The sequence below is a fragment of the Liolophura sinensis genome, chromosome 6 (assembly GCF_032854445.1).
Source record: "Liolophura sinensis isolate JHLJ2023 chromosome 6, CUHK_Ljap_v2, whole genome shotgun sequence".
NCBI classification, from domain to species: domain Eukaryota; kingdom Metazoa; phylum Mollusca; class Polyplacophora; order Chitonida; family Chitonidae; genus Liolophura; species Liolophura sinensis.
In genome coordinates this window covers 37,357,348-37,370,329 of record NC_088300.1, presented here as the reverse complement: position 1 = coordinate 37,370,329, position 12,982 = coordinate 37,357,348, and the positions used below count along the sequence as shown (strand labels likewise).

The 12,982-nt window shown below is 38.2% G+C and overlaps 1 protein-coding gene across 1 annotated transcript in view; it reads right to left on the bottom strand.

The window, feature by feature from the left end:
• The window catches only part of LOC135466500 (structural maintenance of chromosomes protein 3-like), a 44,445-nt gene continuing 31,463 nt past the window's right edge, over positions 1-12,982 (bottom strand). The window contains exons 23-34 of the mRNA XM_064744019.1: positions 12,501-12,692; positions 10,883-11,066; positions 10,056-10,126; positions 9,253-9,342; positions 7,970-8,056; positions 6,370-6,513; positions 5,977-6,045; positions 4,390-4,476; positions 3,916-3,975; positions 2,805-2,982; positions 1,353-1,459; positions 1-824 (exon numbers count right to left, since the gene is read on the bottom strand). Of these exons, the coding sequence (XP_064600089.1) occupies positions 753-824; positions 1,353-1,459; positions 2,805-2,982; positions 3,916-3,975; positions 4,390-4,476; positions 5,977-6,045; positions 6,370-6,513; positions 7,970-8,056; positions 9,253-9,342; positions 10,056-10,126; positions 10,883-11,066; positions 12,501-12,692 (1,341 nt within the window). The 3' untranslated portion in view covers positions 1-752. The remainder of the gene's footprint in view (positions 825-1,352; positions 1,460-2,804; positions 2,983-3,915; positions 3,976-4,389; positions 4,477-5,976; positions 6,046-6,369; positions 6,514-7,969; positions 8,057-9,252; positions 9,343-10,055; positions 10,127-10,882; positions 11,067-12,500; positions 12,693-12,982) is intronic.

Genomic DNA, 12,982 nt, shown 5'->3' with positions numbered 1-12,982 from the left:
AAATCAACAAAGGAACATCCCCTTCGTGTTATTGTGCTCTACATGTATCCAAACCTTGAGATCAATACCTGCGGTATCTTTTAACATATCACTCCTAACACTATGTTTAGCATAGCTACTGTAATTCCTCTAACTTTTCGCACACGACAGGGCAACTTTCAGTGCAAATTATGCACATTTTTAATTTGATTTTGGAGACAAAAATACATTGGCTGGATTTGCCAGTTACAGGCTTTCACATAAAGTATAATTTTATTAGTCACCACAGAATAATGCCTTCAGAATTCACTTGAATAAACACCTTGCAAACATGCGAAAAGTTTGAAGAATTACAGTATCCCTATTACTCGATGCCAACCCTCGGGGAATGACATAAGCACTGCCTGTGCAGAGTCCAGGCCAGTTAAAAATTAAAAGAAACACTGTTATCAAGGTGAAATAGTTTACTTGAGAACAACACTTGATACAGGTTAATCCCATACATATATACATACCACTCATGACTGATGTTTACTAAATGATAGGCTTCTGATAGGCTTCTGGATTTCCTAATTCGGGCATGTCATTCTTAAAACATTAATCACTCACTCACAAAGACATCCATAACACTGATTAACTCGTAAAATATGAAGAGGGCTATGATAATGTAAAAGAGTGTAATAATATATAAAGATGAAATGGTACATGAATGACAAGTAACTAATGACGACATTAATAGAGATTATTGTAATTTAGGGGATGCAGTCTCCAACTCAGCCGTGTGATGTATCGTCTTCCACAAAATCTTGTGCCTCTTCCTTGCTGACGCATTCCACATGGCTCACCTAAAAGAAACGCCAAAAGATTCATTAGCGTTTCTCATAACTCTATGTTATTGTTTACACAATCACTTGATGACTGTATTCTGAAATCTATGAGATGAGACAGCTTCATATACTGAGTGAGACATCAGATGAACATAAAATGAAGCCTACTAATATATTTATTATATTATTATACAGACTCGGCTGAGTGATCGTCTCACAAATCTGAAGACCACACCCATGTGAGCAACGGTTTCCACGATAAAGGAATGATTTCTTAATTTGGTCTATGTTATTCAATCAATTCAATGTTGATTCAATCAACAAACTGGTATAGAAGGTTCACAATGAGTTACATGTGTACAGATGGTAACACCTAGGCCTTTATGTACACCAAACAACAAGAAAACAGTTTTTCGACTTGAACTACATCGGTTGCATTGGTGAGAGACTTTCTGGTTATTGTGCTGCGGTGGAATGCGACTTCACTTTGCCCTTGTCTAATGTACATGTAATACATGGAAGTGAGCAAGCCCTTCGAATGCTTACCTTATTTCTGAACTTCACACCATAGAATTTGTCTGCATGTTCTAAAAGTTCTGGTCGGAATGTCGTGGTGATGAACTGAGCGTCTTGACACAATTCATGTATCATATCTACAACAGATCAAGGGTACATCCTATTGTTCAGCAATTTTCCAGATATGTTTACTTCATACAAACTTATACAGACAAGGGCATACATACATTCAAAATTATTTAGTAACGTGTCTTTACTGGTTAAATGTGTGCCCAATCTAAGCTAGAAGAATTCCTGGTACAGTTTGGTCACCAAAAACAGAGAAAAAAGACAATACACAACCCTATGTCATTTAATGTACCTCTACTTGGATTGTAATGTCTATGCCACAGTTGACCTGAAGTTGATTTAATTTGGAGCGTATTGTCTGCCGTGATATCCCTGAACATGTACTGCCTTTTCAAATGCTTGAAAAATGTTTGCCCTACTTTCTGTGTATTTAACCACAGTTAATAATGGTTTTATATCTTCTAATCTACAGACAGCTGTCAAGCGACTACCATCAGGAAAGCTGAATACTTCTAAATTGAAGACTTCTACTGCTTTTCTGTCAGGATTTCTAGTTCACATTTATTACAGAAAGTTTCAACTTCAACATCACGTAGAATGAGCAGAACTATGCCAGGGACACACAGTAAATGTAAAATTACAGAAAACATGATCTGGGATCAACAGACAGAGATGGATGGACAACAATTTATACATGAAAAAAAATTCACGCAAGTCACAAGTGCAACGATACAGTATATTTTGGTATGCAAACCATTACTGCAAAAGACAGGTGCATGTGTATAACAAAGGAAACAGTAATTAAATCATATGGCGAGAAAAAGAGACTTAGATTTGGTAGCAAGGCTCACCATTAGGAGACATGTGAATGTAAAACTTCAGATGATCCAAGTGTTGAAGTCGTGAATTTGGTAGTTTATGGTAATGAACATGCACACATTGATTCTTTCACAAAATACACCTGAGGTCTTAATTTCTGTAATGTTTGATGATGGCACATACCCACGTGCGTGCAAGTCCTCAGCTCAATACATGCAGTATACATAAAGATACCAACCCTCACATTTTGTTCAACACTGATTCTAATACACAATACGCTAAGTAACGAATTTAAATATGCACACACTGAATCAAAGATGGTATATCCCTTCAAGGTATTGTGCTCTGCACGCTTTACTTTTGACATTACCTCTCCTACCATCTACTTTAACATTGTTTCTTTCTTATTCAACACCACCTGTGCTCGGTACAGGCCAACTACATATAACCAGGTTTCTTACTTGATTAGACAGCAAAACAGGTGTATCAGAAAAAGGCCTCAACTGGCCATGCAAGATGAAGTCTGGCAATAGGTTCACCAATGCTCCTTGTGGTAAGTTGCTTAAGTTTAATTACGATAAGATAATCACTTACCTGCAACAGCTATCCTGTGCTGGGAGTCCAAAGCCTGGTCTATTTCATCAAAGAGATAGAATGGGGCAGGGTCACATTTCTGGATGGCAAAGATGAGAGTGAGGGCAACCAAAGACTTCTGGCCTCCTGACAACTGCTGCATGTCCCTCATCTCTGCCTTGTTACCGGTGAAAGATACCTAGAGTAAGAAAAACCACGGATTAATAAAACAAAACCAAATACCAGAGTAGAAGTCTGTTGCTCATGTCTCTTAGTTGGAGCACGGAGCATGTTTAATATGAGAGCTTGAAGGGACTATTTTAAGAGCAGCCCAGCGACACAGGACAGACTGAACTCTATGCTGAACTCAACAGAATAAGCTGGCAGCATAACAAGCGTGACCGAAGCCTGTTGTCTCCTATTCTACATATACATGTACCGTCATTATCTGAAGAACTTCTCACCCTCAACTACCCATTCATGTTTATGTAAGTACATGTAAGTATATATTCTTGGGGTTTAACATCGTACTCATTTTTTTTCAGCCATATGATGATGAGAAGTCATTATCTGTGTGTACATATACTATCTCTTCTTGTGGCAGGGTGAGTCCATACTGTCAAAGTGCTGCTACCACTGTAGTATCATGCCATAGGCACCAAGCATACCCCACCCAGTCACATTATACTGACACCGACCCGTTTCCTAGATGTCACCTCTCAGTGATAACTGCAGCAACGAGTACCATTTTGAAAGTCTTTGTTATGACCCAACCCCACATTCGTGTTTGTGGTATACACAGCAATGAAATGACCATAATGCAACAGTACGCAACAGTGTGAACTACACCTATCAAACCCATTATTTATGGCTTATATTTTGCAATATTCCTTAAGAAAAATGATCTTTTTTCCATCCTTCACAAAAATTCCACATGTCCGTTTATCTTGTTTTGACTGATAATTCACCTTGACTTATCAGTCAAATACTCAAATCATATTGCTCAGGTAACAAAATTATGTGTATATTCATGTATAAAGCCTACGATGGTAAGGTACACATTCATGCATGAATAACCACTTGATCTTTCTCCAGGCTAAATTTCCCTCTGTGACACCATCAGCATACTGACCTTTATTCCCACTCCGGTAAACTGTAACACTAGGGGCACGTCATGTTCTTCCCCTTCTCCCTGCAACATTAAATACGTATATATATATATTACAGTCTGTTGAAATGTCCAGCAACTCTCCTTCTTTGAGTATTTACTATCACCACATTTTTTAATGCCTCTATTCTCTTCAAAAAAGGCCATAAAAAAGGATTTTTTTTGTAATATATAATGATACACAGCACACCATTTGACCGACGAAAATGCACGACAATGGAAAAAAAAGACATGTCTCGACATACTGTGCATTGTATTGAACTCTTGGGAGCAAGCGTTTGCCTGCAAGTGGTATTACCTGTAGGGCTTAGAACATATACTGAATGCATTACATGCGTGGAACGTGCACATGGAAAACCAGAGAGCTGCTATGCATGTTTTTCTTGCCCTACTTCTGTTGTATTGCTATAATACCAAGTATTAAACCCATGAACTCACCTGGTCTTGATCTCCCTTCCTCATGACGAGAACAGCATGGCCATGGGGAACAAGCTTTTTGAAGATCTCTGTGAAGTATTTTGATACCTGAAACAGAACACGAAAGATCAGAAAATGTAAACCAACATCAATGTGAAGAATGACATTTTAAATGGAGCCGAGCGTTTGAAATAATCTGGCAAGTACAAAGGTGTGATGTCCTAGTACAGTCCATCAATGAACCATAATCTAGTTTTGGTATACTTACAAGTTAGGTTTTTCTTATGAGCCTAAATGCTCAAATGACAAGTAACATGTACTAGTCACTTGTGAGAATGCATGCTTGGTGTATAAACTGTTCCAATATTTGACATTTCTGACCAGACCAGCTCCTGTTCTGGGCAGTACATGACTGTTTCCAAACAATCCCTATGTTTACAGCCTACTGGATTGATTTTTTTTTTTTTTTTTTGATTGGTGTTTTACGCCGTACTCAAGAATATTTCACTTATACGACGGCGGCCAGCATTATGGTGGGTGGAAACCGGGCAGAGCCCGGGGGAAACCCACGACCATCCGCAGGTTGCTGGCAGACCTTCCCACGTACGGCCGGAGAGGAAGGCAGCATGAGCTGGTCTTGAACTCACAGCGACCGCATTGGTGAGAGGCTTCTGGGTCATTACGCTGCGCTAGCGCGCTAACTGACTGAGCCACGGAGGCCCCGCCTACTGGATTGAATAAGCTTGAGATGTGGCTGCTGCTACCATGCTAAATTTTGTTTTAGAGCTTAGTTTTTATCCCTAATCAAACGCTTTGAGCCCAGCAACCTGGTGAATGAATTGACAGAACACAGCTGCACTCAAAGGTTAAGCTTCTGACTGTAAATTCACACAGAAAACTCCACCTTCATTCTTTCATGAATGCCTGATAACTCATTAAAGAATAATGAAACTTATCGAAATGATTCAGTTCAATCACATAGATTCAATTATGTCAGAAGTCATTGTAATGATAAGTAAATCAGGAAACTCAACCCCAGATAGTGAACAGTAGTGAACAGTACCCAAACCTGAAACAGGTGTGCAACCCACTTGCATAACTTATGTCTACCTTCAGTGGTAGGCAGGTTGTGAGAAGTCTTCCAAAACAGTCTATGAGTGTGCTAAATTTCAACTAGAAACTGTGCTGTGTGTTTTTGTGCAAAATGTTTAAGGACATGCAAGATAGCATGTTTCCACAATGGTACAAAATCTGTAAAATGAAGAAAAAATGTAAAATGAAAGACAAAAATGAACACCGAAAACATCTAATCCAACCTCTCAAAACACCTCACCTACACGCAAGGTAAAAAGTAATCATTGGCAGATCCAAGGTTTTACTTCCATGGTCTTTTCACTTTACTTAGGGGTCCACTTGTCAGGAAAATGTTGAACTATGTAACCTGTGGAGGGCTATGGAGAATAAAGTTTTATTTAGGGTGCAGATGTCTGGAGTTACACATGCAAACACAGAATTCAGCAGTGCATTTCCAATCAGTGATGAGATGACTAGCTGTTGTTTTGGTTGCTGGATGGCTGAACATCAGACAAGCATCATCTTTGTGCCTACCTGTTTGAAAGTCAGCTGTATAGCTTCATATTTCCTATGATCCAGAGCATTCATCAGGTCAACAATAGACTGAAAAATAAAATTATATCTTCCTTAGGGTCAAATTTACACAACATATTCTGGACACCAAATTAGTTTGCATGATTCTTGCTTAATTATGTTTTGAACAAATTTATTTAATTCATAATTCAATTCTTTTTTATACCTGTTGATGATATACTGGAAAGGGCCAACAATGCTTAAACTATGTAAATGCATAATTTTACAAAATTCATTTCAAAAACACTTTAAAGGCTGTGCAGCCATTGAGGAGGACTCAAGTCCTTCTTTTGACTTCATTATTGCTTGTAAAAAAAAACAGTATTATTTGCCAATTATTGATATTAAACCTACGCTGTGTGCCCTATCCAACTCATCCTTTCTCTTCATCAACTTTTCTTTCTGGTCAGAGAAGTTCACAAACTGATCCAACGCCTTCTTGTTCACATGACTGTACTTTTTCAATTCTGAATTGCACTGCTCCAGTTTCTTAAACAACTGAAACAAAAACATCCACCTGTTCACACCGATACATACATGCAAAAAAACAGTTAAACCACAACAACATACCTTCCAACATTATTTCACAATCCCCCTGGATGCAAAATAACTGTTAAACCACAACTTTTTTTCCAACATTAATTTATCATCAATACTCTGCACTCTGGCAGAAGTATTTGCAGAATTCAACAATTGTCTCAGTGCTCCAGATTAGAGGCGTATTGGCGTAATTTATGCTTCCAAAAAATGTGCAACACACATATAAATGAAAAGAATAGGAGTAACAAATACGCCTAGAAAAATAAAGATACGCACAAGTCTCTAAAAGAGAATGTACACGTTATTTCACACTGATAGACAGAATCACGTGCAAGCTGAATATGAGAAATCAGTACTGATCACAATACTTCCCCTTTGACTAGTACATTGTCTGGAAATCTGATCATAAATAACAGGCAAGGTACGAGTCGTGCACATTGTCAAGTGAAAGGATGTTGACCTGTATGGAAATTCCAGATCTTTGTAACCTTCACGAATTCCTGCACAGAGTTGTTGTTGAACACGGCTAAATGTGAGATTATAAGGTAAACTTACATACAAACCATCCCTTAGCTTTTTATATGCATTATTTGTAAAACTTTATTTTTTATAAATATGAGACTTTTTTTCTTGAAATATTGCGCAATAGTAATTTGAGACCATCAACGCGTGAACATCATCTGACAAGCAGAGGCATCTGGCCTATGTTCCATGTGATTTAAGACGGCCAAAAAAAAAAGTTCTCTTCTGTATTATATGCAGTAATGAATACATTTGTGCATTTATAAACTTTCTTTTATAATGTGCTGAAAAAAATCCAGTATGAAGTATGTGAACTGAAATAGTTTTGATCTAGCTAGTAATTCATCTTTACATTTACTCAGTGACGGTAACAGTACCTTTACATTATAACAGGTGCAAACAGAACATTAATGGTTTTTTGTCTAGATATGGCCCTTCAAAGTCACCATTTTCTTACTGTAAGAGCATCTATCAGGTGCAGAAGATTGCGTCTTCATAGTTTGAAACATTACATATTCAAATGTTTATAAACATGTAACACAAGTTTAACTCTACAATTTGCCCAAAGAAGAAAAGAAAAAACAAACAAAAAAACACTTTATTCAGGACCAATTAAATTTACCTAGGAGACACTCAAAATGGCCACATGTGGGTCCAGGGGACTCACTCCGCTGAATACCTATCGACATCAAGATCATGAGGACAATGCTGATAACAAAGAATAGACTGAAGGGTTTTCTCTGATAAGTCAGTACTCCTAAGATATAAGCCCATACTCCTCTGGTAAAATTTGGAGGAGTACAGTACTGCCACAACACTTTATCTGGGGCACTGTATCTCCATGAATTTGTTGTGCTATTCTGTGCAGTAGTACAATGACAAAAGTTGTTACCTGTTTGATACTGAGGTTCTGATATTTCTCAAAGGCATCATTTGGCAATGATCCCAACTCCCGAATCTTTCTCATGCATTCATCTTTCTGTGAAAACAATAATTATTTCTTTAATTGTTAGTTTAACATTATAAATCATACAGGTGTGACGTACAGACAAACCATACTGAAGGAACAATAAGCTCACATTGTACAAACTACCCCATTGTTGATTGCTTATTGTGTCCATGAGCAATTATGGCAGAGAAATCTCGGAAGACAATGTCCAAGGCAATGTATTGAACCTGCATATAACCTTAAAGGGAAAAAACTGTAAAAATGAAGTAAGTATCAGTGCCCAGTTTCACAAAGATGTTTTACATGTATGATAATCACTCACAATGCTACGGTAATAGTGACGTACAAAATATCGATTTACACCGCTTTGTGTAACTGGCCCAGTGGAAAGAACACTGAAAACTGGATCTGGAAATGCATTTACTATATTCTTTTTACCTTTCTTTCACAGGGTCGCCACGATATGGCTGAAATATTGCCGATGTGGCGTTAAGCCATAATCATTCATTCTTTCACAGGGACAGGCTTTAAGGGCCATACTGATAATATACATGTATGTCAAGCAACTTTTGTCTGGCCCTAAAACAGGTATTTCATACCACTGTTGCTTTGTATGCAGTCGCAGGTTACATGAAAGTAGCGAAAGAGAATTTTATTCAGAACTGAAGCTGAAAGCATAGAAAAAAATTGCATGACATCACTAGCAACAATGACGAAAAGAAGATGTCATGTGGGTATCCAGATAATGAAAACAAGATGTCATGTGGGTATCCAGACAATGAAAACAAGATGTCATGTGGGTATCCAGACAATGAAAACAAGATGTCATGTGGGTATCCAGATAATGAAAACAAGAGGTCATGTGGGTATCCAGATAATTTCTTTGCTTTTGCCTGCATATAACAAAACACTGTTCACTGATTGTGCAGGCCGAATGTTTTATAACAAAATTCAAATTAACAAATAGAAAAATATCCAGAATAGGGAAATATCTAGAATGGAATCTCCATCCCTTTGTATATATACATGCCTATCCTTTGATTTTTCTCAATAACTGTCCATTTTTATAGACTTCCTACTTGCCAAGCGTATTGTGGAACACCCAAGGAAATGCAGTGGTGATAAGCAATGAAGTGTGATGCAAATTACATGGAGGCAATGATGACAATGGTCTTTTCCACATGCAATGTACTATAATCCTACATTTGGTGTATAAACGAACCAACCTTTTTTAGTAATAAGCTCTGTTTATTCGTCATCTTTTCCAAATCCTTAGCATCATCATTAATTTTTTCTTGATGTTCTCTTTCTTGTGCCTGGAATAAGGAAAAAAGTGAAAGCAATTAATTTTTTTTTTTTGCTACACAATGGGAGTAATTTTTATGTTTGGTAGAACGTGAAAAGATACAGTAAGCCACAGACCTTTGGCAGGTCAATGCCAATCTTCACACAAGATCACACAAGTCATTAATCTTTTCTTGTAGTAGTGTTACATAAGCAAATGTTGGACACATGAATACATTTCAAAGAACTCAAAGAGTTAACTATGAACTTATGACATGAAAAAAGGAGGTCAAAGGTCATTTGCACTGTTTCCAACGTGAGGTACAACTGTACGGGGTACTACAGATCATCTGTGTTGCCCACATTCTACTATCTTTTAGGAAAGCCCAATGAAGTTTAATTGAATTTGGCTGAGTAGTTTTGGAGTTACAGATTAAAAAGTCACATATGAACTCATTTGTGCCAACTACACTATAATGGGTTCTGGGAGGCCTACCAATAAATCGATGGCTCAGTGATTTGGAGATGTAGTGCTATCAAGCTATCAGAAGATCACATGAAATTATGTCAAAGTTTGCTAAAATAATGTCTGCCAAGGTTCACCTTCGTTTCTACTAGACAGGACATTGTATTAAATATTATACTGATACATGAATGAACTTGGTGAGCTTGGGCATGGACCGCAAGAGGGAAAAAGAGACATCACTTTAAACACAGGAAACTTTTCACAAAGCTGGACGTTTACCTTCCACTGCTCCATGTTGTTTTGCATCTCCTTCTGTTCTTTATTCATCCGTTCTAACTGACTGTCTAGATCTGCAATGATAAAGTTAATTTACTAAGCTTTATGAACAAGTGGGTAGACTTGAATGGGAAGAAGCATCCTGAGGGTCCAAGTCCTCCGGCAGGGTTTGAAAGGGATGAAAAGTACATATATATGTATACCGTAGGAAAATCTCAGATTTAGTAGCAATGCTAACAAAGTCTCGTCTGTAGGAGACACATGAATGCCAAAATTTCAGCACTTCATAAAACTGAAATATTTACCATAACATGGGTTCAAATAAACAAGAGACGTCAAAGTTACAAATTTCGAAATGTATGGTATCTGAAACAAGTGCAGACCACCAACAACTGAACATCCCCTTCGTATCACTGTGCTCTACATGTATGTAAAGCCTGATGTAAAATATGTGCACATACTGTCCATAATGTTACACTTCTCATTGTTTTCACTATTACTGGACACCAACAGCGATGTGCTGTAGTTAGTACAGGTCAGGTATTGTTTAATGCCTAATGAGTTTCACATGTTTTCCTTGCTCACTGTGCAAGCTCATTACACAAAAACGCATCCCTGATACATGAAAACACACCAAAAGTACAGAAACAAATATAATAACTAAAACTGTAACATAACTGCTTCCAAGCAGCCCATACAGATTACTGTATTCATTTCATACCACAATTTTTGATGATTGTAGATGTTGGTAGCATAACAGTGGCACCAGTATTGGCAAAATCACCACCTCTACAGTAATATTGCTTGATTTAACATGCTATGAAAACTACCTTTAAATAGAGTTTTTAGTTCTGCCACCCTCCTGTCAACAGTGGCCATTTCTGCTGCATGTGTGTCAAGTTTCTGCCGTCTGTCCATCACCGATTCCTCCTGCATCTCTGACATGATACGATCGCGTTTCTTCATTAAATTGTTGTTAAGAAGGTTCTCTTGTCTATTTTTTTCCCCTTCCAACTACAACATAAAAAACAAAACAATGTCAATCTACTGTGCTTCGCCTAAATGTAGTCTGGTAAGTAAAATGCACTTTCAGAAACATATAAAGGCCTGAACATGATACTTTTGATGGCAATGACCGCACATCTCTTGATGTCATTTGAATATGGTGAAATTTTATTTCTCCTATCCACTATTATGGACATATAACAAATTTTACAACATAACTCTTAACCATTGATATCTTAAAGCTACAGTACATGTCTTAAGTCAAGCACTCAGATAAGCTCAATGTGTTAAAAGTAATGTGTCTTGGGAATCACTTCGTATTTGCACATAGCACAGCACTGGGATCGCAAATGAAAAACTTCCAGGTATAGATCACCACAAAACTAGCACAACAAGCAAGTTCTGCGAAGGTGTATATCTATCACTTGTCAGTGCTGTGTGACTTGCTCACCTCATCTCCTAATATCACACATTAACTACTCTTGGAATCTTTACAAAAACACAAAAACTAACAAACTAGTAGAAGGGTTTAACCTCAAACTTAACTGTTTTTGTTTATTTGTTTATTTATTTATTTGATTGGTGTTTTACACCGTACTCCAGAATATTTCACTTATACGACGGCAGCCAGCATTATGGTGGGAGGAAACCAGGCACAGCCCGGGGGAAACCCACCATCCGCAGGTTGCTGAGAGACCTTCCCACTTACGACCAGAGAGGAAGACAGCATGAGCTGGACTTGAACTCGCAGCGACCGCATTGATGAGAGACTCCTGGGTTAGCGCGCTAACCAACTGAGCCGCGGAGGCCCCAACTGTTTTTGTACACAAAGATGAAGTTCAGACTGTTACACAAGGTATTATTCATACTTCAGTACAGGTACTAGCAGATGTATAGTATCAGGGCCCAATATCACAAAGATGTCGTACATGTACCGGTACAATAATCTCACATATAGGACAATGGTACAGTAAAAAGTGATGTACAAAATATCGTACAACAAATGTACGAGAAAAAAATGCCATATGCCGCTTTTTGAAACTTGGTCCAGATGTCCAAACAAAGCAGCCTCCACTGAATCCTTGTACATACTGAGTGCGATAAATATACAATATACAGGATATCCTGTTCAAAAAGTGGTGTGTTTCATTTTTTCTTATTTATTAGTGGTCGGTTCTATATGGTTATGCTTTTGGAAGGAAAGAAGACAATGTTTTCCCTCTGCAAATGAGACTTCTAATCAAGCACAGAAGGCTGATGTATCAGTGAATTGTTCTGGCCAGGTCACAGTTTTCAAACCTAAATGAAGGAAGATAACCTAGTCAACATATGACATCGGCAGCAGTATACAGGAAAATCCATGTCCCCCATGTGACCGTTGCAGGCCAATGAAAATGGGAGAATTTTGTATAATGCAGGATAATGCCTGTAACTCTTACGTACCCTAATCCTCTCTTTGAGAGCGTCCTTATTCTCCTGAGTCAGCTGTTTGATCTGATCATTGAGCTGATCCACCTCCTTCTGGTCGTCCACCCCCAGCTGGGACAACAGGTCTGTCCCTAACTCCTCATTTAGGGACTGAGCACTGCTCTTCATCGCCTCTAGACTTGTCTGTAAACTCCCAATACTCTTCTCCTGAATAACAACAAATTCAGAAGTCAGAACAGGCAATTACCGGTACACACCAGAATCCAAACCACCCTGGATCTCTCAATGCCCAATTAAACATTTGACTCTATCAACAATAATGTCCACCATGCCTGGCAGATGGCTTCAGATCCGTTCCGCCAACCTGTAAAACAGTTTTAAATTGGCTTCATATCAAACAACAGCAACATGCATAGGTTGTTCGCACTCATGCCCGATGTCCGGCAAAATCTGATAACACAAGCAATTCCTCTCCCCCCAGAACAGCTCTCATTCAT